Below are 26,796 nucleotides of genomic sequence, written 5' to 3' on the forward strand. Positions count from 1 at the left end.
ACACATTTTTTTGAGAATTTAAAGAATTCAATGAAGTCATAAATATTGAAATTCAAGTATGGTAAGTATGTCAAACTATAACGAAAAGTCTTTTGATCGATATACAACAAAAAATGTAATCAGTAAGTTGCTACTCATTTGAAAAGACACTTCATTTACCGCTATCACTTCCGAACTTAAATTTTAATTACATTTAATTGATATTTTAATCTTTTAATTGTATGCTTATTCTTCAGTACTTAAGTAATTATTAAACTGTACTGAGTATCGAAGTGATTTTCTTGAAAACAATAACAAAAAAAACATAGTTTCTTATCAACTACTTACAATACGAAGATATATGAATTGCTTAGGAAAGAAGAAAGAAAAAAAAAATATAGTAATAAAACAAACATAGGAAAAATTTACTATCATTACCTGTTTTAGAGATAATATGGAGGAATAATTTAATAGAATAACATCAAGAATCTTATGGCTTTGCTAACGCCGAGAACGTTTATGTGTGATTACTTCAACACCGCTTTCTGATGTTGGTGGAATATCCTGCGAAAAAGTTAAAAACATTAATCGGAATAGTTTTTTAATGCTCAAAAACAGTTTCGAATCAAATATATTTATGTATGTATGTTTATATATATGTGATTTTGTCAAGTGGTGTTTATGGAAATGCTTTGTACTGACTACTACATACCGTTGAACCCCTATTACTTTCAGATCGCGTCGGTAGGCTTTTCTGCAAAAAAAGATCACGAAAGATATTAAAAATAAAACTATAAGATTGAAAAAATTATTATAATATTTTAAAACATTTAACACAGAAAGAAATTTATATTATGTTGGGTCTATAAATGAATATATGAAGGTTTTTTAAATACAACTTTCACAGTAGTATTATTGAAAGTATTGGCCATTTGAATCTTTAATATTCCCATAACTTTCTGGTGATTTGTGAATTCCACTCTGTACAGACGTGGTGGTTAAGAAAAACTGAAGCCAATTTTCGATAGCCTGTTGATGTGAATCGTATTCAGTGAGGACGTTCTGCATCGACCGGAACGAATGGTAGTAGGTGCTTTGAACCGATCTTCACCACAATTTTTTCGCCTTATTTATATTTGTAATGAACTTTAATGAATCAAACAAGTACCATTTTAGTTGACCACTTTTTGCCATTTTTTCCGCTAGAGACATTAATCGTCAATTAAAACTTTTCTGGTTTCTCAGCGAAAAACTGCGACAAGTAATTTTGACAGGCTCCTCTTGAAACCAATTTTACCCCATTAAGGGAGTTCTGCATTGACCGAATATCATTTGTTTGCCTGATGGGCTATATGGGGGATGCATCAAAACTTCTCAGCCGAGCTACGCAGATTTTGCGAGTCATCAAAGATGTGTGTGGTCTAGCGTTGTCCCGATGGAAGACGAAGCTCTTTTTGTTGATCAGTTTTGTCCGTTTTTTCGTTTGCTTACTTCAATCTCATTAGTTGTAAAATGTAAAATCAATCGTTCGACTAGGCTAGAGCAGCTTATAGTGGATGATTCCTTTCCAATCCCACCAAACCCTCAGGATAACTTTTCGAGGTGTCAATCCTGGCTTTGCGGTCATTTGTTGAGCTTCACCACGCTTGGACTATGATCTTTTTTTACATTACTGTTGTATTTAATTCGCTTCAGAATTGGTTCGATTTCATGGCTTGCGTGGCATTCTTCCCTTCTTTATAAAAAAATTTGAAAATATAGCGAATTTCTTCATTATTTTCACTCGTTTTCAAATGGCTGTAACTTTTATCAATTTCCTCGAATTTAATTTTTAGCAGTTGTATACATATTTATACATATACATATAATATATACCAAAATAATAAAATAGAAAAAAATATATTTACATTATTTCTGGTTGGTCTCCAACCGCGCAGCAATGCGCGCTCCTCATTATCTACATCTGTATCCGACGAAGAAGACGTACAACTGCGCTTTAAGACAGCGCGGCTCTGAGGTCTTGGCTGCACAGTAATGCTGACGGGTTGCTGGGGTGATTAGTTAAAAGTATATATGATACAAAATAAATTAATTTCTTAATTAATAACTCCTTCTACAAACCGTAGAGCGACTCTCGTCGTTTCGTTGTATGTGCGGCAAGGGATTTGTGGCATTCGGGTAGAATATTTGCTGGATTTCTCGCATTTTATTGATGGTTTTCTGAAACAGAGGTGAGTTTCATAGAATCAATAATTATTTTTAACCTTTAATGCATAATGGTGTATATTCATATTTATATAGACAATTAAAAATAATTATTAATTCTGTGAAACTCACCTCTGTTTCAGTTTTATAATCAGCGTGTTCTTTACGCAAAGTATTAATGGTTTTATCTTTTCGCAACAGCTCATCCTGCAAATCACTGATTGATTTCTGTGAAAATATATAATACCATATACGAATTTAATACAAATTCAATATCGAATCAACAATAAGTTAATTTAGCATCAAACCTGTAGTTGCTCCAGTTTCAGTTTGCTTTCATCGATTTCAATTCCGATTTTTACCAGCTCTGCGTTGTTATTGTCCAATTCAGCCTGCTTGGCTTGCAATTCCTGACGAATCACATCAAGCTGAAAGTTAAGAAATACAGTTATTCTTTTATCTTCATACATTCCTTCATTAAATATTCCCACCTCATTTCTCAACACCGCCTCCTTTTCACCGCAATCCTTCAGCTCCTTTTCATTGGAAATCATCAATTCACCACAGCGCTTTTTAAAAGTCAACAATTCGGCGCGCAGCAAACTTTTACTTTCCATCAAACGCGTTTGCTCTTTTTTGTATTTGGTAAGCTCTTTTTCGCCAGCGGCAATTCTACATAATTAAAAAAAATTATTTTAGTTTTTCTTTTTAAATATACCTCATATAAATTTTTAATAAGTGCACCCACTTTTCATTTAGCGTCAATATGATGCCATGTTGATTGTTAATTTGTACATTTAAGAGAGAGTTTTGTTGACCCAGCTTACTATTTAGTTCCGTTAGTTTTTGTAAACTGCTACGATGGCGATTTATGAACGTTTGTAGCGCTTCTTGAATAATTTCTGAATTAACAAACACTCTCTCAGGGCTATTTCCTGCAGCTGCATTTCTTTCAGTGGACTTCATGTTGTTTTCTTGTAATTTATTTGACTTTGATACTAAGTCGTTGCGATTTGCTTTACTGTAAAATGAAGAGAAAACTCAATGCATCATTGCATAGTTCTAGGCTGTATTAATTTCTGTCGTATATACATATCTAACAACAATATATTTGTTTTGTTAATGTAAAAGGCGATCCATTTCGAGGTTCCCTACTTTTTTAAAGAAAAAAAAACACAAAAAATTCAAATAAAAAGGGAATATTTATTGTCATTCGAAAGAGCATTCTTTGGCATTTATATTTTGAGAATTATCTCTTTCAAATGTTGGCTGCGGTTTCCTCTCAGATGGTCACTGGGTTGAATCCAATTTTCATGACTTGCTTGACCATTTCGACTGGTAACTGGCGAATGACACGCGTGATGTTTTACTTCAAGGCCTGAATCGAAGCGGGATTGTACGCATAGACTTTAGACTTTACCTATTTCCACAGGAAAAAGTCAAATGATATGATATCACACGATCTTGGTGGCCAATGGATCGGCCCAACACGTGAAATTATCTGCTCACCGAATTGTTCTCTCAAAAAAAACCATTGATTGATGCGATGTAGGGGAAGTGGCGCCGTCTTGTTGAAACCAAATGTTGCCGAAATTACGAGTTTCAATTTCAATTTCAGGGAAAATATAGTCGGTTTTCATGACGTGATAACGGTCGCCATTGTAGGTTACGTTCTAACCGCCATCATTTTTGAAGAAATATAAACCGATGATTCCACCAGCCCACAAATCACTCCAAAGCGTTTTTTTTTCTGGATGAAATGGCAGCTCTTGAAGCTCTTCAGGTTGCTCTTCGTCCCAAATGCGGCAATTTTACTTGTTTACATACCCATTGAGCCAGAAATGGGTCTTATCGCTGAACAATATTTGGCTTGAAAATGTCGGATCTTCTTTCCATACAGCAAAGCGATGTTGCTTGAGAAAGTCGAGCGGCTTCAGATCTTGCTCAAACTATAGTCTAGGCCGATTATGTAGACCATAAGTTGAGCGAAGCGCGTGAAATACATTTTTTACAGAACGTCAATTTTCGTATTAAAGTTGATCGATTTGTAAACGTTTTCCGTCTTCCCGTGATGAAATGCCAAACAATTCTGAATAATAAAAACATAATAGCTTGCCACGACTCACGCATGATCTGTCAAAAAAAGGCTATTGAAAAAAGTCTACTTGGATCATCCAATAGAGTAATGGGGAAAAATAAATATGTAGGTATCTCTATTCGGAAAGCTACGAAAAAGAGATCGTCTAATCAAAAACAGGTGTGATCTTAAGAAGTTTGTTTTCTTAATAAGACCATGGATGCCTGGTCTCCATTTCTAGATGTAGGTATGCCAATCAACTGATAAGACTTTTTATTTAGATTGAGCGTAGTTGGGGATAGAGCATTTAATAAGGATACTACTTCTATTTATAGATTGTGTCTACCATTTTTTTACGGTCCACCGATTAGATCACAAAAATCGTGAAACTATCCACCTTTATATTGACGTAGATGATAGCGGTTCGATAAGTAAGCAATAGGAAGTGACATGGGCACAAATCTGGAGGATGCGGTGAATGTGACAGAAATTCACAGCTTTATTTGCGCACTTGGGCAGTAACGACGGCGAGGGTGCGAGTCGGTCATGATAACTATTTTCTCTGCTAAATTAGTCATATTTTAATTGCAATTCAGCAATTAATGATAATTGGCTCTATCATCCCAATATATGACAGTCTTCGCTTTCTTCTGAGCAGGTTTGCCGGGTGAAGCTAACTTTTTCGTTTATTTCCTGGCCTCTGGGGTGTATTATTAGTGACTCTACGTTTCCACAGAAACCTCTTTAGATTCAAGTAGTCTCACTGTTGCGCTTTTTGTCCGGAGTGCTGATAACTTTCTTATGCCTAAAGTTTGTGTTGAAGGCTATGCTATTGAACCGCATCTTTAATCGGTGGTGTGCCAATTCGAGATTTTGGATTTTTGTTATTCTTCGTGGTAGCCGTTGAATATGTGATAAAACTTTTGACAATTGCCAAGGACCGTATACTGTTTCCAATATGAAACAGTCATTGAGCCATTTGTCTAAAAGTTAAAGCCGCTGTCGCTCCTACAAGCGGTCAGAACAAAGCAAGGAAAAATTTTAAATGAAAGCTTTGGCCTTTCAATACAAAATTCCGAAGTAGTTTTTAGACCATCAAACTGCTACTTCTTCATTGCATGTAAACTTGGTGAACCTGTATATGTATATGAAGAATTGAGTGAAATCTGACGACGTATAGAAAATTATGGTATATGGAAAATTATGGTATATTCTCGGTTTTGAGGTTGTAGTATACAGTTGATCGAGTTGGTGTTAACATACAAACCTACACCAGGTGGCGCTGTGATATTTATCGTGATTAAACCCTTTGGGTTACAATATGTAATGTATATTAAGTTTACTAAGAAGTTTATAACACTCAGAAGACAACGTCGAAGACTCTTTGAAGTATATATATAATATAAATAAAATATTTTTTCGAGTAGTTGGAAGCGAGATATGATTTTTTCCATATAATAATAAACAAATAGAAAATTGTTAATCGGGGGGTATTCATAATTGGAGATATTTTCATAGAGTTGCTTAATAACCTATTTTTCAGAGCACCAAGCGACAAAAAAATATTAGTTTATTTACTCATCCTACCAGACACCTTTCCAGTTTTGCTGCTCATCAATAAAAAAAATAATAATTTTTAAACATTTTTATTGGCTCAATACATTAATACAAAAATTACACTTAGTTATTACAACAAAATCTTTAGTGGAGAAATCATTCTCAAATGTTTTACATGTTATTTAAGGCACATAATTTATTCATATGTTCGAGACGTATTTATTCGTTCTTCTTCTTATCGGTTTTATGTTTATGTATTGTATGTATGTAAATATATGTGTGTGTATATGTGTATAAAGTAAATGAATGTGACTTTCGCATTTTGTCATTCAAGTACTTTTTGCTTAAAAATTGTTTTTGTTTTCATTCGTTTGCTATTTCTTAGACATGGCTTCTTTAAATAAACTAAAATAGAGTAAAATATATTTCATATATGTATGTATATAAAATATAACATTTGCTTACAACAGACACGCTTTTGTTTGTTACTTAATTGTGTGCTTTACTAAAATTAATATTTTGTTCATTAATATGGCTTACAATGCAATTGGAGAATAGAAGAAGTGACAGTGGGTACAGAAAGAAAAATTACTAAACGCGACGCAGCCGCCACGGCGCACAGGTAGCACAACTAACACTGGCTTTAAAATCGATATATTTGAGTTTTGGTCTTTCTAATTATTGCAGTTATCAAAGGCTATTGTTATTAAGTATAAATGCAATGATGCAACACTGCGTTACTATTCCAACTAACTATGGTAGATGCGCGAGGCTCGCCGCTTTAGCCGGTGCATAGCCTGTAGCGGTCGGCTTGCTCTTGGATTTGCTGCAGCGACAGAGTGAGCTCATCGTTGAGCGGCTTCAAAGCGTCCTGTAATTTTTGCAAAGTATTATTCTTCTCCAAGTAGACGTCTTGCATCACTTGCAGTTGACTCAGCTTGTCGTTGGTGTCAACGGTCAGTTTGGAGGCGCGTTGCAACAGTTTCTTGGCGCGTTCACGTGCGCTCTCCGAGCTGCGCGCACGATCCGTTAGCGTTTGATTGACCAAATTCGTGGCGGACTGCAATTGATTGGAGTATTCGCGTCCCTTCAAGGCGGCCTCTTTGACTGCAATCGCTTCGTTCTTGATTTCCTTGGCGTCCAATTCATTCTTAAGTATATTCTTTTGTATGCGGCTAACCTGTTTGGCCAGTTCTTCAACCTGTTGTGCTGTTGCATTGGCAGGCGCTTCTGCTTCGCTAGTCTCCAGATCGATCTGATCCAAATCCTTGGCTGCAAGTTCGATATTTACATTGGCTTGCGATATGGCATCGATGGCCTTCAGTTGTGAGGCGTCAGCATCGTCGAGATTCTTCACTACCGAATTGGCAGTATCTAATATTTCGTTGGCAGTTTCTTTGGTCGTGTTGGCTTTCGCTTGCAGTTCGTTTACGCGCGCAAGATCACCACGCGTGTTGTAAATGATAGATTCGACATTTTTCAGTGAGGATACAGCGTCATTGATTTTGCCGCCCAATACTTGTATCTCTTCGGGATCCAATTTCAGGTCTAGTGCGAGTGTTTGCAGTGCAATGTCTCGACTTTCGCTGGGCAGTGCAGTGTTATTGTTTATGAAATTATTCAGTTGCTCTATCGTAGCTTCACCCTTCTTAATGTTCTCATTGGTGCGATTGAGATAGCGTTCGGCATCTTCGAAGGCGCTCTTTGCCTTCTGATAACCTTCGGACGCGTTGACTTTAGCTTGGAAGAGTGAACGTATAGTCTGATCGGCTACATCTTTTTTATCTTTAATTATTTGTTCAGTGTCTTTAGCCACTTTAAGTGCCTTTTCGGTGCGTGTTAGTGCGCCATGTTCGCAGGATAGACCGCCACAGGAACCGCAACCGGCGCCGCCACAAAGCGAATCGCATGGATCGCCGCTCTTATCGCACACCTCATTATTCAAACCGGGTATCATGCTGGTTAGCGTTGATAGCTCGTCGCGATAGTCAGCAATAATGCCATCGTTGGCTGTTATCGTAGCTTGTTCATCCTTTATCTTATTCGATAGCGTTTCAACGCGCTTACAGTTGCGATCTGTGTTGGTCGCAAAGTCTTCGGCTTCATTCTTCACTGTAGACAAGTCCAATACACGCTCGAACGCATTTCGTGTTAGATTCAGTGCGCCTTCGATGTTAGATTCCTGCAGTTGTATGCCATTCTCTTTGAGTTCCTTTGACAATTTTTTCACGAGCTCAGATTGATTACGTAACGCTTCGAGCTCGACAGTGGATAGACTCAATGATGAGTGTATATTCTCTAAGTTCTCTTCGGTCTCTAGCAATTTACTGTGTGAAGCTTGCAGTTTCTCCTTGAGTTCCGCGCCTTCCTTATCCAAAGCATCAATGTCGTGCAAACTGACAGTGGTATTTTGTAACAGATCTCGTATATTCTGTAACTTCTTATCCAAAGTGCTGAACTCTGCGGTATATGCACCGGTAGCGCCAACTAATTTGATCTCCTTCGCACGTTGTATGGCCTCTGCGGTAGCGTCTTCCAAACCATGTAAAATCAAATCCCAATTGTTGAAACATTCGCCACAAGGTGCGCAATGCGGGAAACGTCCTTGATATCCACGCGCACACTCATTGCACTTATAGCCGCCCATGCCTTCGTGACAGACACACTGTCCAGTCTCACGATCGCATTGGAAGTCTGCCGAGCCATAAGGATCGCATTCGCAGGGTTGACATTTTTCGTTCGGATTGCCCCAGTAGTTCGATTGACATTGATTGCAAGCACGTCCACCAAAACCATCTCGGCACTCACATTGACCGGTATAACGGTTACATTGTTCAGATAGGGAACCGATGGGATCACATTCGCAAGCCTCGCAACCCTCTCCGGAAGCGATCTTCCAATGATTCACCGCGCACTCATCGCAACGTATGCCCTGCACATTTGGCAAGCACGGACATTGGCCGGTATAGCGATCGCAATGCATAATCGTTTTATTCGTACCCAAAAAGTCACAATCGCATTGTACGCAATTCTGTTGTAGCGCATCGCCGAAATAACCATTGCGACAGAGTTCACAATGGTCGCCAGTTGTGTCGTAAAGACACTTCAAACACTGTCCTGTGCGTCGATCACAATTGCCGGTATCATAAAGATCGATATTGTTGCTACAGTCACATTTTTGGCAGGAGCCGCCTGGTGTCTCGGCATCACCGAAGTAATTGTCAGCGCAAACCTCACAACGTCCACCGTCATAACCCTCTTTGCAGTGACAAATCATGTTATTATTGCGTGTATCAAGCGAGCAGCCTTCAGCATGTGTATTGCCGCTGGCAACTGTGTCTGGGCAACGGCAAGCGCGACAGCCTATCTCACTGCCCAACAAGGGATTGCCGTAATAGCCTTCCAAACAAGCGTCACAACCATAACCGCTTGTGAAGTCCAAACAATTAATACACTGGCCAGTGTGGGCGTCACATTGCTGAGCATGTCCATTACATTCGCACACCTGACAGTTGGGGAAGTTCCAATAACCCGGTTGACACTGATCACACTCACGTCCGTAGGTATTGGGATGGCAGGCACACTGACCAGTGATTAGGTCACAGTTGTTGTCTTTCGAGCCAATACTGTTACAGTCACAAGCTTTACAGCCTTCCGGTCCAAAGCCATAGGTGCCGGGAGCACATTGATCGCACTGACGGCCCATCACATTTGGTTTGCACTGACAAAAACCACCATGTGGATCACATTCCTTACTCAGCGCACCTGTCGGATTACAGTTACACATACTCGCGCCATCATGTATCTCCGTGCTGGCATAATTCTCCAAGTCTCGGCAACGTGGATCCACAATGTTGGTGTAACGCATGTCGTACAGCGACTGATTGCAGCCCATTTGTATATATTCGCGACGACGCAGATCGGCAGCAATTGAGCCGGTGAATACTGATGTCACTTCAATGCGTGGCACCAGCGTCAGTGAGTCAATCATAATTGTCGCGGAGGGATTGTCTTCATTTTGGCGACGTCGTTCGAAATGTATTTTGAACTTATACACCTTGTTCGCTTCTAGACAAACATTGCGTAGAGCCACAACTTGACGATCGCGTTCGGGTAAAGTAAATGGTATACGCGTTTCGTACACACTCGAACCGGGTTGTACGCTGAGTGCGCAAACACCATTCGGATCTACTTCGTCGTTACGTACGAGTGTTATATAGGCTTTCTCCCAATCATCACGTGAAGTGGTCTGATAACGTATCACCACATCGTAGGGCATGGAGCTCGGTATATCGTCAACAGTTATTATAAATTCCGAGTTTTCCGGTACACGTGTGAAACCGATACCGGTGTAGTCGGGCAAACGATCGGGCAGTGGTTGATATGGCACAACAGTACAATTACCATTATTATTAAGCGATACGCACACATCGGCAAATTCAACATCGTGTACGACATGCAATGGTGGTATAAAGTAATTTTGTTTCGGTTGTGAGCAATTGCGTCCAGTCATATGTGGGCGGCAGCGACATTGACCCGTTATAACGTCGCAGAAATTGTCATATGAGCCACCGACATCGCAAGCGCACGGCGTGCAACCATCCTCCGACTCAGAGAGCCCGTAAGTTTGTGGTGCACATTGATTGCAATCCTTGCCGGTAACCAAACGTTTGCACGTGCACTCACCGGTGTACATATTACAGCCCGAATTATCAATCGTGCCGAGCGTGTTGCATGTGCATTGCTCACAACCATCGGGATTTTCGGGCAATAAGTTCCAGAAGCCATCTTTACAGATATTGCAACGACGGCCCTTCACATTGGTCTTGCAATGGCAAGCGCCCGCCTCAACGCCATTTTCAGGATCATTCACCGAATCGCAAATGCCCTCATCCAAAGCGCCATTCAAATCACAATCACATGGTCTGCACACTTCCGGACTACGTATATCCTGCTCGGGATCACGATAGAAGAACGGCATACACTCCTCACAATGCTGACCCTGCGTATTGTGCAGGCAGTTATCACACACACCACCCGATATGCGTCCCGATTGTTCGAAGACCTTCTCATCGAAATGACAGCTGACCGCATGGTCATTACATTCACATTTCTTGCAGGCATTGGTCTGTTTACCGAAAGCCGGTTTCCATGGTAGATCATTGAAGAAGTCTTCGCAAGTCTCACAATTCAAACCTTTAGTATTGTGTGTGCACTGGCAGCGGCCATGTACCATATCGTATTCATTCGATTCTGTGCCTTCCAGTGGCAGACACTGCGAGGCGTGACCGTAGCAAGAGCAAGAGCCACGTACCACCATGTTGCTGATACCATAGTAATATTTCTCTTCCATTTCCAGCCGATTGTCCAGCAGATTATCGCCGAGTTTATGCAGTTTAGTGAAATTGATACGTAAATTGGTCATCTTTAACATATTTTGCACGTGTGTCGCATACGGGTCGGACACATTGATGTTTGGCGGCAGCACACGGAAGATCACTTCACCGTTACGTGAAGGCTCCACGTGTGAATAGCGCGATGTACACATAACATCGGTGATGTTGCGCAACACAATCGGCACACCGGGGAACGACTCCGCGCAATCATAAGCGAAGTAACGGTACACATGCCAAGTTTGACCGAAATCAAACGAGCGCTCGATCAACATAGCCGCCGGACGAAAAGTGGTGAACGTGATGATCAAGTGAGTAAAGTGAAATTCGGCTTCCAAATCCAATTGTATGGTCACATTTTCCTTGCCGTTCTCCGATTGCCACCAGGTCGGTAGATTTGTGCCCGGTTTCGTTTTGTAGATAATTTGTCCGATACGATGATTCTTATAGGGATCGTTGCGCGTATCCTCGCGTGTATCGCACAAGAAACACTTCTTATCCTGCAAATGCGAGAGTATACAGAAACGTTCCGGCGAATGTATGCCACAAGTGGACGAGGCGGTCAGACGATTTTCACGTCCAATCAATAGATTACCCGTTGCCGGGTAGCATGAGGAACGTTCACATGGATGTGTCTTCTTGTATTCTCTAGGCGGATTCAGTGGACGATCACGACGCCCGGTCAGCCGCTGTGCCTGTGTTGTTGATACCGCGCAACTGCTCAGAAATACGAACAGGCAAACGGTGATAAGCGTTCTGATGCTGGTGCTGTTGTTGTTGCAATTGAGGCGGCAGCCATATGTGCTGCCGCGTTGTGACTTCGACATTATTGATGAGAAATTCTGGCAGCGATTAAGCGGCCCGTTACTCGTATGTTATGTGTTAGTATGACGTTCGTTTGTGGTAACGGCGCAGTCTATAGCGACGACACGACGCGATACGAAGCGTGGTGCGCCTTTATATTTAATTTCGTTTAATAATTGCTTTTAGATTTCTTTGCTTTTAAGAATTGTGTGTTGTTTTCACTGCGCGCATGTGTGTGTGTGTGCAAACTAAGTGTGTAAATGTATGCGTGTGCCAGTAGTTTCTGCAATTTCCGGTTGTAACCAGGCGATTTAAAATCAGTACGCGAGCTCTAGTTTTAAATGTGCTGTGTTATTGTTGCTGCCTTCTTCCTCTACACTCTCTTCTGCGTCTCAACTTTAAAAGCTGCGACACTTGTGTGCTCTTTACTGGAACTTATTCCGTGCGATTACGAGCCGTTCGGTAATCTTAGAATAGCTTCGACTGTATGTGTTTTTAACTTCCTCTCCTCGTGCGTGTTTGTGGTGGAAAATATCTCGGTGACCTCTTCTTGCTGGTTGATTATGAAATAGTGCTTCCTGCATTGCGTGTGGCCAAATGCATTGTTGTAACTCCACCTGCGGGTTTGAAAAGCAAAATATTAATTTCGGTATATCGCGTAAGGGGCATAAATAAATTCTGGAGTTACTTGTAATGGCGTGAAGTGGAGTGGATTTGCGGCAGTGCTTAGAGTTCCAGTGCAAAATCTGTAAGAAGTAACTGTTCATTAGCTGCATTTGGAGAGTAAATCAACAGTTTTGATGAATGAAAATTATTGTGGGCAATGGTGGTTGGGCGTTTCTTTTACTTTTTTGGTAATGTTTTGGCAAATTTTGTGTTAAAAAACTTAATAAATTAGTGGAATATGAAGAAACGAAAAATATGAAAATCATATTATATAATATATGTATATAAGAATAATATTAAATAATTATAAAAATGTGAAATTTTTTTTTTTTTTTTGTAACTAATTTTATTCTATATGCCCAATACTGGACGTTTAGTATTAAAAAAAACATATATAATATTTTCAAAAACAAATGGTACTCAAATTTGTCCTTCAAGTCGCGATATTCATAAAAAACACATTGTTTTGATTAAATTATTTATATGATATTACTTAGAAATTAGTTTCAGAGCTAAAAACTTATAGTGCCCAAAATTATCAGCGAATTTCTATTATATGATTTTAATATTTTATTCTTTTTCGTTTTTGTTTATAAATTTATTTTAAATTGTACTTTATGAGTTTTATTTATAATTTTTTTTTTTAATTTTTTTAAATTATATTTTACTATTTATTTTTATTCAATATAACAAAACAAAATATTTATATTTTTTTATATTTAAAAATCATATAAAAAGATTTTTGAAAACACATTCAATTTACACATATATTCATTTATATAATAATATATATTTTATTTTTTTTTAATAATTTTAATTTTAATTTTTAATTTTTTTTAATATAATAGAATTAAATATTTTTATTGTATTTTATAAGATTTTTAAAACACATTAAACATACACAGAAACCAAACTAATGTATATACACTAACTAAAATAATTTCATTATTTTTTTTATAGACTATTAGTGTGTATTTCAGATGTATTGATGTAGGTTGATCTGAATATTTTTTATTATCAAACTTTGATTTTCAGGGTTTTTAAATTTTAAATTTTTTTGTACTTTTTCTCGTTTTTAATATTTTTGTTATCAGCCGAAAAATGCAATTTCGTTATTTTTTTTATTTTATCCAAATAATTTTGATTCAAATGATTTATAATATTAAATTTTTTACGTGACTGTACTTTTTTTCACAGCTTTAAATATTTTAATTAATGCCAAACATATTTAAAGTTTAATTCTTATATCAATATCGAAAAATTTCATTGAATTTTAAATTAAATTTCAAATTTTGATGTTAATTTTAGTTTTAATTTTAATTGTAATTCTATCTAAAATTAATTTTTTTAATTTTCTTTTTATTTGCTTTTAATTTTTTATTGTTTTATATAAAAATTCCATTAAATTTTAAACTAAATTAAATAAATTTAATTAATTATCTTTTTTAATTTTTAAATTAAATAAAAATAATAATAATTTTAATATAAATTTAAATTTTAATAGTAATTTTTAATAGTTAATTTTGTAATTAAATTAATTTAAGTAATTAATTTTTTTTTAATTTTAATATTATTATTCATTTTAATTTTAATTGTATTTTTATCCAAAACGATTTTCATGTAGTTTTATTCTTTCATTCCCTTTTAATTTTTTTTAAATTAAATTTTTTTATAAATTTTGAATTGTATCTTTCTGCTTTACAATTAAATAAATATTTAAATAATTATGAATTGTTTATTTTCCACAATTTTTGTAAATTTTTTAAATGTTTTTATTTAATTTATTTTTTTAATTCCTTATTCAGCTTTATTTTTAAACTCCTTATTATTTTATTTTATGCTGTCTTTGCATTCCATTTCAGTTTAAATAAATTTCAATTTAATTAATAAACTTTGCATATTTTTATATATTCTTTCATATGTTTTCACTAATCTTCATTATAACTTCTAATGTTCTCCAAGAACTTTTTCTAATTTTTAAGTACTTTTTACTGTCACTTTCCGAAGGCGACTTTATAATTTTTTCACTCTAATAAATTTCTGCCATATTTTTCTGTCTCAGTATAATTTTTGATTCTTGCACACAACCAGCTTTTCAATATCACAATCTCGAGAAGTACATCCATAATAATTTCCATTAATAACTTCCTATATTCATTACACCAATTTTCCAAGATTATTTCTAAACATTTTGGACAAACTTTTTTCCTTAACCAAATTTCAAAGTTAGAAATTATTTTTTAATCATCACATTCTTCAAACTTTTTTGACTTTCCAACACTTGTAACCCCATTTCATATATAATTTTTTCAAATATGCTTTCTTCACTATCTTCCTGCTACACTTACACTTTGTCACTTATCTCTTAAGTTTGTTTTTATGATCCACTATCTTGTTTTTGTTTCTTGCACAAACTAAGCCTAAGCTGTTAATTAGTTTTCGAAAAACTTTGGACGAACCGAGCCCGACGAGCAACGCGGTCAGACTAAAGTTATAAAATGGAATTTTTGTACGCCAGCGCGTACACGAGACAGCCCAACCCATACACATCCAAGTTAGTAGGAAACATGCATACAAACATACTCACATAGAAAAATTTATATGTTGTATTTTGTGAACAGATGTATACATAAGAATTTCACTCTTTCTTGGCGATAAAAAGAATCATTGAATTATGCTCTGCTTATGATGCTCATTTTTTATTCACAATGCCTTCTTTAATTTTTATCAGCTAACAAATAATATATGTACTTGTACATAGGTTTGTATGTATGTTTAATGACATTTGGCCGCGTTTTCCAAGCGACAGGAACACTTTGAGAAACACACAGCATTTTATAACAAAAGCTTGGAGCTTAAAGTTTAGAGAGCGAAGGCATAACTTCGCGGCATGCGGGTTAAGAAATATAGAACAAATTTTAGAAAAAGTACTTTACTGAGCTTTTATCGTAAAAAATATCATGAAAAGTAAAAATTTATTATTAACTACAAAATTTTTGTAAAAACTATATTACAAATTTTTTACGAAGTTTGCATACAGACAGCATATTTTTATACAAGATAAGGATGATACCGGATGATAGTTATCCAGTAATGTGTAATTTCTTTAAGAGTAAAGATTTTATAAATCAGAGCTTCTCATCTATTTTCACATAAGAAATTTCTCCAATATTTTCGAAAGATTTCACCCAAAAGATTCATTTTTAGAAGAAAACAGTAGCTGAGAAATATTAAATCAACAGCATTTAAGGGTTGACATGGAAGCACATTTACAAAAATCATGCGATATATGTGTGTAAATAAAAGCTTATGTTTCACTTCTGTAAATTATGACTTTAATGGCGGTTTTAGAATTGAAAGCATTAGCTATTGCTTAAAAAAGCTTTACGAAATCGATCTAGCCAGCAAGTTTTAAACTCGTCCAGTTATTCCAGTATTTTCTTGACTTCGAAAGCTCTCAAACTAAGAATTCGTAAGATTTGAGTACAAAAATCGTTTACTTTCATGTAACAAAAGCTATCGAAGCCTGAATTTTCGAAACTTCGTATGTTTCGAGTTTATAAATGGCTCAATTTCATGTAATGAAAGTTCTCAAAGCTTGAATAGGCGAAAGTTCATGAGTTTCGAGTTTTAAAATTGTTTACTTTCATGTAACGAAAGCTTTCAAAACATGACATGTCGAAAGCTCGTAAGATTTGAAATTGAAAGTGGATTGCTTTCGTGTAAAGAAAGCTCTCAAAGCATGTATTGTCGAAATTTCGTGAGTTTTGTGTATAAAAATGGCTCACTTTCATGTAAAGAAAGCTCTCAAAGCATGAACAGTCGAGAGTTTAAAAATTGCTTACTTTCATGTAACGAAAACTCTCAAAGCTTGAATTGTCGAAGTTCGTGAGTTTTGAGTACAAAACGGCACACTTTCATGTAATGAAAGCTCTCAAAGCTTGAATTGTCGAAAGTACGTCAGATTTGAGATTCGAAATTCTTCTCTTCTTACTTTCATGTAAAATTTGATTATTCAAATAAATCATTGAATTTAATAATCATCAACAGCTTTGATTCTATTTGTTCATATTTTTCCATTTCAAAAATAACTTTCACTGAAAATTCTCATTAAAACGAAGCTATTGCATATTATTATATTTATATTTCGTTTTGTGTGATACTCTACATACATTCACTTGGTGATTAACTGATAAGACTTGAACTAAAAATATGACTTATGCTAAGCTAAATACTCATGATCAAGCAGACTTGAACGGCGCCAAAATGTTGAAAATGTCAGAATTGAAATCAAAGCGCGATCTGTGAACAAAAGTACTTAGTTTTGATGTATAAAAATAATGTGTTTGTATGTGTTTATGTGAGCGCACATAAAATATGTTTTATGGCAACGGCATTTGACGCTTTGGCGTACACTCTGGCAACTCATGCGCCCACAAGATTCTCAAGCCTACTTCTAAGTTATAAGCGAGCATGCTTATGCATACAGACATACATATATACCGACATATATATACACATACATATACTTAAGTATGTGTATGTACAGCAAAGCGTCAACTGATAAAGAGTTCATTCACTGATTTCGTTGTATTACATATACGAATTTATTGTTGTTGTTATTTATTTTTCAAAGTTTTTTTATTCACAAGTTTTCGTTAAAAGTAGTTCATGTGATATTTTTATAAATATTTTTTATTTTTTTTTGTAGAGCACATGTGCACTATGTTGAAAGTAGGCAAACAGCCATGCCTCTGCATTTGAATGTTGCAAGCAAAATATATTTACAAATACATATTTATGTGTATGTGGTTGCACTTACATTTTTATTTAGCTTAAATTAGTTGCAATGCTATTTGTAAATTAGAATTAGCAAAACTGTAATGGGAGCAAAAGAATAAAAAAAATGTAAAAATAAGCGCAGACATGGCAATGCACTTGAGCGCGCTTTTATTTTGTTGTTATTGTTGCTTTTAACTTTTTTTTTGCATTTTTTGTAGCTTTTAATGCATTCTAACACTTAAAGCAAATTTTTGCGGACATGAGCTCATCCAGTTAATCCCACTGAAAATAGATCCATGAAATAATTGTGCAAATTATTGTTGTTATTGTTGTTATGGCTATTATTGTTATTAAATTCTTTTTTATAAAGGTTTTTTTTACTAACTGCCACATACACACATATGTATATGAGTGACTTGCTTGCTATTTTTACTTTTTTTTGTCCAAAGCCATTTTTGTGTGTGTGTGTGTTTAAAGTAGAAACTTAATGCAGAACTTGAAATTTATCTCTCATTACTTGGTTAAATATTTGCACCCAACAAAAATTGTTAGAGAAAAAACAAGAAACAAAATGTGTTTGCAATGTGTGGACTGATGCTGCTGGGCTCAACAGATGGGTGGCTGCATGTGTGTGTGGTTGTAGATTCACGTATATGCAGTACATACATGGATTTGTAGCGAACACCAAACATATTGATATATGAATGTATGCGTGTTATATTGTGGGTGCAGATTTGCAACAAATTCGAATTAAAATTTGATTAAATCTGTTCACGTACGCAGAGAAGACAATACACAAGAAAATATATTCGAAAAAAAGTAATTATATGATTGTGTCATGTATGTCCTTTTATGTTGTAATTGCGCTTTCAGCAGTCCAATAGCATATTAATGTATTCTGACACAAATATAGAAGCTAATTAAAATTAGACAAATATTTTTTGGGGAAATAAAAAAGCTTAACAATAAAGCTAGTCATCATCAGATAGAATAAGCTTATTTCAAAGCTATTTTCATCCCCAATTCATCTTTATTGTCTAATATTTACTTAGTACGAAAGTTTGAAAAAAAAATCTTTATCCTTGAAAACAGGAAAGAAACTAGAAAATACGGTGATTTCGATTGCAACAAAGATATAATATTATTTTATTCTGCTGAGACCTGATAAAATAAGAATTATTCAATTACTGAGTTATGTATTGTCTTTTAGTTTCAAAAACACTTTGCACGGTGGTACATATTATACAAAAATCCACTTGATTTGTGATCCAAAGACTACTTCCTCTACTATTACATACACCATATGCATATTTATTTTACGTGATACCTTACCTTGGGAGCCTTTATATTGGTGGAAATATTAAGAGAGCTTTTAAAAGCAAATTTGAAGGGGTTAAAAAACTTGGTCAGTGCTGAGAAAAAATTTGCTTTAAACATGACTGCCGTAATGGACCACACTTACATGCCGAGATATTTTTGAAAACATTTTCGGAAAAAAAACAAACATCTGTTCATCAAAGAATGTGTGAGCGTATTGGTATTTAGTTGCTAAATACCACTACACTAACTGAAACGGTATAAACAAAAATAAAAATTATTGCTACGGACAGATGCTGTTAAAAGGCGTTCACGACTAAATGAACAAACTGAACAAACAAAAGTCTAGAGTAATATAAACAAATAAAACAGGCAAAAACGCGCCAAGACGCGACTAATGAAGTGACTTAATTGAAGTTTATTTGCCCAGCATCAGCTCTGAAAGCAGACTAGAGGGACGTCAGCCAAAAAGCCACAATGGCTGTGTGCTTTATTAAATAGACATTTGGCTAATTTTGAGAACTTGCAAAAAGCGAAAAATAATCGCATATTATAGTTATGTATGTTTGCATTTATGTACATAAGTGCTGGTACATAGAAATATTCGATGACAACAGACCGAAAATTCTACATGCAGATGTGAGTTATGTACGTATAGTATATATATACGATACACATAGATACATATGTATGTATGTAGATATGTTCATCCACATGTACATATGTTCACCCACATGTATGTGCATATCTGACGTATGTAAATAGAGTTTTAATTGAGCGTGCAGCGAGCAATACTTCACTGTGCCAGCAGAAACATTATGATGATTGACAAGAAAATCGCAAGCAGTGAAATTGATTGAGTGTGTGCATGTGTGTATGGACAGTTGGAGCATTACTCAGTTCACATGAATTTAAAAATCAAAATTTCGATTAATGTACAGAATCCCAAAACTTTTAGATAATACCGAAATTTCGGGATTTAAATATTAAATTGCATTTAAAATTAAAAGATTGATTAATGTACATAATCCCGAAAATTTTAGATAATCCCGACATTTCGGTATTTAAAAAGTTAATTTACATTTAAAAGTCAAAATGTTGCTTAATGCACTGAATTCTGGAAACCTTAAATAAACCCGAAATTTCGGGATAAAAAAATCATTTTCGGGATTCTGCCCCGAATGAAATATTTTTTGCAGATTCACAAGATGTAAAACAAATTAACTAAAAATATTGTTTTAAACACAAAACTGGCGTTCTGTTCAATTTCTTAGGGACAGGAATCTTTCAAAATTTCAAAAAAAAATGTAAACGAGGCGATACTCACATTTTCACTAAATTAAGCTTTCAAAAACCCATTTAAAAATTTTTTGTTCAGAACAAATTTTTTAATAAATTATAAAAAAAATAAATGTGGTATGAGTTTCGGGATTTCTATAACAGGAATTCGGGATCCCGATATGTCATGTCTTGCTGAAGAAATATTATAATTTTTTTCCAAAATCTTTTGTTCAGAACAAATTTTTTAATAAATTATAAAAAAAATAAATGTGGTATGAGTTTCGGGATTTATATTAATAGAAATTCGGTATCCCGATATGTCATGTCTTGCTGAAGAAACATTATATTTTTTTCCAAAATCTTAACACATGTAGGAACACATAAATTAAAACAACACCCAAACTTATTTACATATATATTTGTATATACCTAAACACATGTATGTATGTATGTATTATACATATGTACAATAAAAGTGATTTTCCTAGCACATTTCGTAGCTGAGTAAGCACTGAAATTACGCACAACAACAGTGGCGGAAAATGTGTGCATGTAATGTTCCGGTAGACCAAAAACTCAAGCAATAAAAAACAATTGCCTCACAGCACATTGGCCCAAGCTATGAGATCATAATCGCGGCTAGCAGAATTGTAAGGAAAAAAGTGTGCGAAACTAAAAATACCAGCGTTATGCTGAGTGTTTTTTTACAGAAATTTTGCACTCTCAGCGCTTGGCAGTAATTGTAGTGCAAGTGCAAGTTGCAATTTGTACCTTCACACATACTTCAATAATATTAAATATAATATGAATTAGATTCGAGTCCAAGTTCATACGAGTCCAGTTGAGATAACTCATTGTCGCGTTTGTTTATATTTTACCGTAATTAACGCATCCGTCTTTCGTGTTGATTTTTCGGCGTCTTTTCAAGCTTTATTAGCGTCCTCCTTCGACGTTTGCCTCGCTCTTTGCAGTTATAATTAAAATGTATCCGCGCACAAGAATACACGACCGCACTGGACGTCGATGCTTGAGTGCGTTAATGAATAAATTGCTCGAATGGATGTGCAAACACTTACAAACCGAGCACATAAATTGAAATGTTATACAAATGTCTATAAGTATGTATGTATGTATGTACACGTATATCGAAAATGGTTATAAGTTTTAGACGCTTTTAACGCCTGATTCCGTTTTTTCCAAGATTTTAATTTATATTATAACTCGAAAATACAAAAATGTTGGAGAATTTCAATTTTAAGAGTATATCGTCACCTGAAATGCAAAATAACGTATCATCAAAAAATTCGAAATTGAGTGTCTTATTGATTACGCTTCACTACTTCAAATTACATACGTAATATTACATATGTTCAACATTTTCAGGATCTGCGGTCAGATATAAACCAGTTTTAACCAATATTAAAATTTTGTTTCACTCATGATCCATTTTATTTCATGTTTCATTCATGCCACTTTAAATTTCCGAAAATGTTGTTACGTTATTTTGCATTTCAGGTGACGATATTAACTATTGGAAAACTCAGTTTCAGTTAAATTCCTCGTTAAAAGAATGAGATTGATGTAATATTCCCTGAACTGTAGCACAAGAATATTCACAAATAAGTGTGCAGAGCTTATATGATGGAGTGAAAACTAAACTACATAGTACATTAAGAATACAGCGGCTCACTCATCTACAGCTTTCTCAGAGGAATTTGATCAATAATCAAAGTAAGAATATACATAAGTATGTAGACCCAAAAGGGTCACGGAAAGAGTTCTGCAACTAAGATAGTTATTGATTTGTAGTGAGGACGCTAAGCACTTCTATTTAATTGAGGTCTAAGGATCTGGGAAGCTGACAAATGATAACCAGCTGAAAATAAAAAAAATGCAATTTTTCAAAGGCCATGAAAAGCAACTCAGAGTTTAACACAATGTGAAAATGTTTATTTCTTAGGGAAGCGCATTATCTGTTCGGATCGGGGAATAGGAAAACGCGTGTGTAATCATCGAAAAGCTAAGAAATCTGTAGAATGATAGTTTTTAAGCGTATTTGAGAAAGATTTCATCCTTAAAAATATTTTTGAAAAGGAGGTTGTGTAAAACGAAAAGCGTTGCAGAAACTTGATCAATTATTATTATATCCTGAAAGGGGTATACCATATTAAGCTTGCCACGAAATTGGCCCAGAAGAAAATGTCGGGAATGTATATAAATGGTCAGCTTAACGAGTTGAGTCGATTTAGCCATGTCACTCCGACTATTCTTCTGTTCGTACGTCCGTATGCCTATCCGTTTGGATCTACGATATCGAACCCCTAAAGCATATACATAACTGCCATAAAAACTGAACGATCGATCGGAATCAAGTGCTTGTACGAAAAACTCTCTCATTTGACGAGATATTATATCTTCGCAATAAGCAATCATACAATCTCCGAAAAAAATGGTTCAGATCGGCTCACTACGGCATATAGCTGCCATGCAATCTGAGCGATCCTAATCAAATTCTTGCAAGGAATCTTTTTTTTGAAGCTTCGGTGATCCGAACATTTTTCTCGGAAAGTCGACTGATCAGATGTTGTCTTCGTCCATGCATCTGGGCCAAATAGAGTGACCTATAGAGTTTGATTTTTGCTCGTCGACAGAGAACTTTACTTCTCAATTACTTACCCAGTCCGAAGTAGAACCTGTTGCCAAGAGTTGTTCTGCGTTGGATTCTGAGAGTGGCATTGTTGTCGGTGTTAATACTGGTTCCAAGATAGACGAAATGATATACGACTTCGAAGTTATGACTAACAACAGTGACGTGGGAGCCAAGTGACGAAAGGAGATATTTCGTCTTGCATGTCTTTAAGACATTAGGCGGAGATCCATAAACCGTCTATGAATTAGAATAATATTTCTTAACGGCTTTATTCTTTATATCGCAAAAATGGGACACCGAAGGAATAAGTGTCGGAATGCTACCATCACGACATTTTACTTCTATTTGGAAAGTTTGAAAAGGATTAAAAAAAAACTACTCTAGGGACGTGCGAGTACAACTGTCTAATATTATTCATGTGAATAATATTGCTGAGGTCATAACGTATTTAATACAACAACAATTCTTTATTTATTCAAGATTAAATATTTGTTGACTGAAGTAAAGTCGTTTCATTTATCATAGAATAAGAATATGCATGTCCCACATAGTATACAGTAGACATTAAAAATCTTTGTATATTAGGTTTATTTCTAGTTTTCAATGAAGTAGTTTAAAATGCAAGAAAAAACATTTATGCTCTGCTTATCATTGCACTTTTTGTTGCACCTCCAATTACAAACAGGCACAAAGAGTACTCGTATGTACATACATATGTATGTAAGTGGACACCTTAGCGGTAAACAGTGCGTTACATAGCATTTTACACAGAACGTTTACTATTTCAATAAACCAGACTATTTTCTCAAATTATATGAAATAGAGCACAAATGCAACTATTTTTTTGAAGCAAGTTGAAAAAAAGTATTTATATGTATGTAAATGTATCAAACATATACATATAAGTAAATATATATGTTTGCGCCCAACTCAGCAGTTAGTTTCTATCAGTTGCATATGACTGCATTGTCTCAAGTTTTTTCTTTTACTTTGCAGCAGTGCTTTGTGTGATAAGTCTGTGGCAGCGAACGGCGCAAGAAAAACATGTGATACCCTTAAGTGAAAAATGAAAAACCAAAGGCCAGAAAAGAAAGCAAGTGATATGCATGCAACTCAAGGAATGTACGAGTAAACGGAAACATGTGTATGTATTAAAATGGTGTCATACATAGTGGTATTATCTTCAACTTCAGAACGCTCTTGGGCTATATAGAGAGCACATATTTTATCCTTATACATACACTAATTTTTTATTTACTATACTTAATACGCCGATCACCACAATTGCCCACAATATTTTCATTCATTTTTTCAAACTTTTCATATTTTTCCAATGAAAACCATACTCACCATTGACCAAGTCCAGTTGTTGATAAAAGCCCAACTCCTCTTGCACACACAATTTGTATATGCACCTACAAGTATTTATGAAGTTTGTCTGTATGTATTTATGTAGGCACTTTACACACACTACTGCACATGTACAATATGCATGTTTTAATACACACACACACAACCGAAACACTGTGTTTTTTTCACTTTCTTAAAAATATACCGTACTTTACGTTTGAGTATCCGTTCAAACGATCTGACTCCGTAAGATCACCGCTCAACACTGAACGAACGTCTCGAAGCAATGCGACTCGCAACTGGGAATTGGAGATAAACCAATACAATAACTGCGGAGATACATATGTGGCCGGCAGTGAGTGCACATTCAGCAGATACTCGTGCGCTGAAGTCGGCCACTCAGTGGGTCGGTGCTCAGCACGAAAAGGAATTACAAAAACATTTAAAAAATATAATAGTTGTGTATGCAGAAAAATTTGGATATGAGGCAGCTACAACTTCAGAAATACAAATGTACATGTATTTGCACCAAAATTTTTTATATGTTGACTTACATTGAGGCATTGAGTCGACAAGTCTCGAGCTAGACGACAACAATGCTAGCAAATGGGTAAACATTGCGATACACAAAGCCAACACTAAGAATATAAACAAATGTGCCGACGACGAAGTACGTAAATGCACAAAAATTATACACACATACATATACGAAATTGTAGTTAGCTGCGTGTATTTGGCAGGTTCTCTGATGCTAGGCATAATGTAGATTGTCCGAGCGGATTTGTTAGGAGTTGATGTCACGCACGTAGGCTCTCTTGGTTTTAGTTGCACAGGTAAAGTGAAATGTTTGAGTGTGATTTTCAAGTAGATACAACTTTTTAGAGTTGAAAGAGCTATAATATTTACTCACCGTTGTAGCCAAAATTCATGTTTTGAGTTAGGAGAGTATTTTGATGAGCAAGGTGTGGCTGCTCTTTTATAATGCATATTGCTTATTGATCGAAAAATGTTTATAAAATAAACCCATGCAAGGGATAAGCGCTTTGGCAGAGATAAGACGTTTATACATGCATAAGTTCGATGACAATAAATTTGTACTTGAATTTAGTTTAAATTTACGTATTTAGCGCCACAGGTAACTAATATAATCCTTGTTATTATAGTCGTAAGTATTATTAATGCCACTGCAAAGATGCCTGTATGTAATTCCAGTTTCAGTCTTGAACACATAATTTTTACTTTACATTAGTATTGTCTCGATTTTTTATTATTAAAATAACTAAATGTTGGCAATTATTCACTTAGAAAAATATAATCGACTTTTTAAAATTTAAATATAAATATAAACGATTACTTTATAATTTAAATAAAATTTAAGGCATAATTTTAGGCGCATACGTATTGTGATAAACATTAGAATTAGTTTGTTTGCGTACATGCCTGGGTAATATGCGCATGAATTAACATAAAAAAAATATAACTACATTTAATAATTTCATAAGTTATTCCTTTGAATTTCTTACCTTAAATTGGTTCTGGGCATGGTTTTAGTTTTAGATATTCGGTTCCTGATTTTCAATTACTTATATTTACACACGAGCAGTACCGTTTTACATATGTAATAAATTTTAGTAATTATTATTTTTAAGTAAACTTCACAAAAATGTCATTTTTAAGTTATATTCACAAACTTCACTGCTTAGATATTTCAAAAGCTATGATTTAATATATTTAAAATCGCACTTGATAAATAATTACGTTTAGTAACGAAGTTCGCGAATTTATATGCCAGTTATTTTTTTATTGTTTCGTTACACAATTTTCAGCAGCAACTCTGCAAAAAGCCCATTAAAACATAAACAACACCTTTTTACAATTTCCATATCATAAGTGACCACTATGCTCTTCAGTAAATTTGTATTCACATTAATTTTAATATGCCGCAATTAATTTGTTATTTTTTATGTGTTAAATATTGCTGAGCTAATACTTTTTTCACATTTTTTTGTTCTACACGCAACGATTCCGTTAAAAATCCGTTAAATAAGCAAGAGTCATCTTTTTCCTTTTAACCTTACAAGGTCAACCAGAACCGAAGAAAGTAGATGAGACAACTTGAAATTACCGTTTGTATGCACCTCGTATACACATGTATCTCGCGCTGCTGTTGATGAATTTGGTAAATTTCACTTAAATATGCACTAAAACTTGAACTTAGTACTTTTAAACATATATTTTACTTGCATGAACAATCACGCATCTCGAACCTTCTGCAGTAATCGCACAAACGCTCATATTAAACGAAACCGAACCGGCAAATGGCCGAATTCAATTTCATAACAGCCTTTTGCATTGCACCAATGTAACAGATGCCTTCCACTTATGTTACAGACATAATAATACAAATCTAATAATATATTTCTTTACTGGAATTCTTAAATTTCTCACTTCAAATGTTTAAAATACACGAATAAAATAAATTTACTCCAAAATGCATCCGCCGGAAAGTTTTTGTTCTTAGTTGTGGAATCTAAGCTAACAGTGTTGCCACAAGACAACAAATTAAAAAATAAATTCAATATATTTGTATAAATGCTAATCAGTAAATAAAACAAAAAAATCATAAAATACTTAATAGTGTTAATTTATAGCCTTAATTGTTTTTCGACAATTATTGCATGTATTTTGAAGTTGTTTTCAGCAGAAATTTGCAAGCACAAGTATTCATTCGCGAC

At 35.0% G+C, this 26,796-nt stretch overlaps 2 protein-coding genes across 5 annotated transcripts; both read right to left on the minus strand.

Moving 5' to 3' along the window:
• LOC105222383 (golgin subfamily A member 5) lies at window positions 1-26,581 on the minus strand. Of its 2 annotated transcripts, XM_011199695.4 has the most exons (10): window positions 25,585-26,581; window positions 2,933-3,205; window positions 2,676-2,856; window positions 2,493-2,612; window positions 2,317-2,412; window positions 2,101-2,199; window positions 1,887-2,027; window positions 692-733; window positions 418-543; window positions 1-348 (listed from the first exon to the last, which is right to left on the minus strand). In XM_011199695.4, the coding sequence occupies exons 1-9, from the start codon at window positions 25,602-25,604 to the stop codon at window positions 481-483; spliced, it is 1,035 nt and encodes a 344-aa protein (XP_011197997.2). In that variant the 5' UTR covers window positions 25,605-26,581; the 3' UTR covers window positions 1-348; window positions 418-480. The 2 variants fall into 2 exon arrangements, with proteins under 2 accessions (XP_011197997.2, XP_029404594.2); XM_029548734.2 differs by having other exon boundaries at window positions 2,493-2,856.
• Window positions 5,892-24,342, minus strand: LOC105222384 (laminin subunit beta-1). Of its 3 annotated transcripts, none has more exons than XM_011199696.4 (3): window positions 24,062-24,342; window positions 12,704-12,761; window positions 5,892-12,632 (listed from the first exon to the last, which is right to left on the minus strand). In XM_011199696.4, the coding sequence occupies exon 3, from the start codon at window positions 12,036-12,038 to the stop codon at window positions 6,600-6,602; it is 5,439 nt and encodes a 1,812-aa protein (XP_011197998.2). In that variant the 5' UTR covers window positions 12,039-12,632; window positions 12,704-12,761; window positions 24,062-24,342; the 3' UTR covers window positions 5,892-6,599. The 3 variants fall into 3 exon arrangements, with proteins under 3 accessions (XP_011197998.2, XP_049302712.1, XP_011197999.2); XM_049446755.1 differs by having other exon boundaries at window positions 12,704-12,774; XM_011199697.4 differs by lacking the exon at window positions 24,062-24,342 and adding an exon at window positions 15,030-15,184.
• Window positions 26,582-26,796: the final 215 nt, after the last annotated feature.

Source organism: Bactrocera dorsalis, chromosome 1 (assembly GCF_023373825.1).
Source record: "Bactrocera dorsalis isolate Fly_Bdor chromosome 1, ASM2337382v1, whole genome shotgun sequence".
In the NCBI taxonomy this organism is placed as follows: Eukaryota; Metazoa; Arthropoda; class Insecta; order Diptera; family Tephritidae; genus Bactrocera; species Bactrocera dorsalis.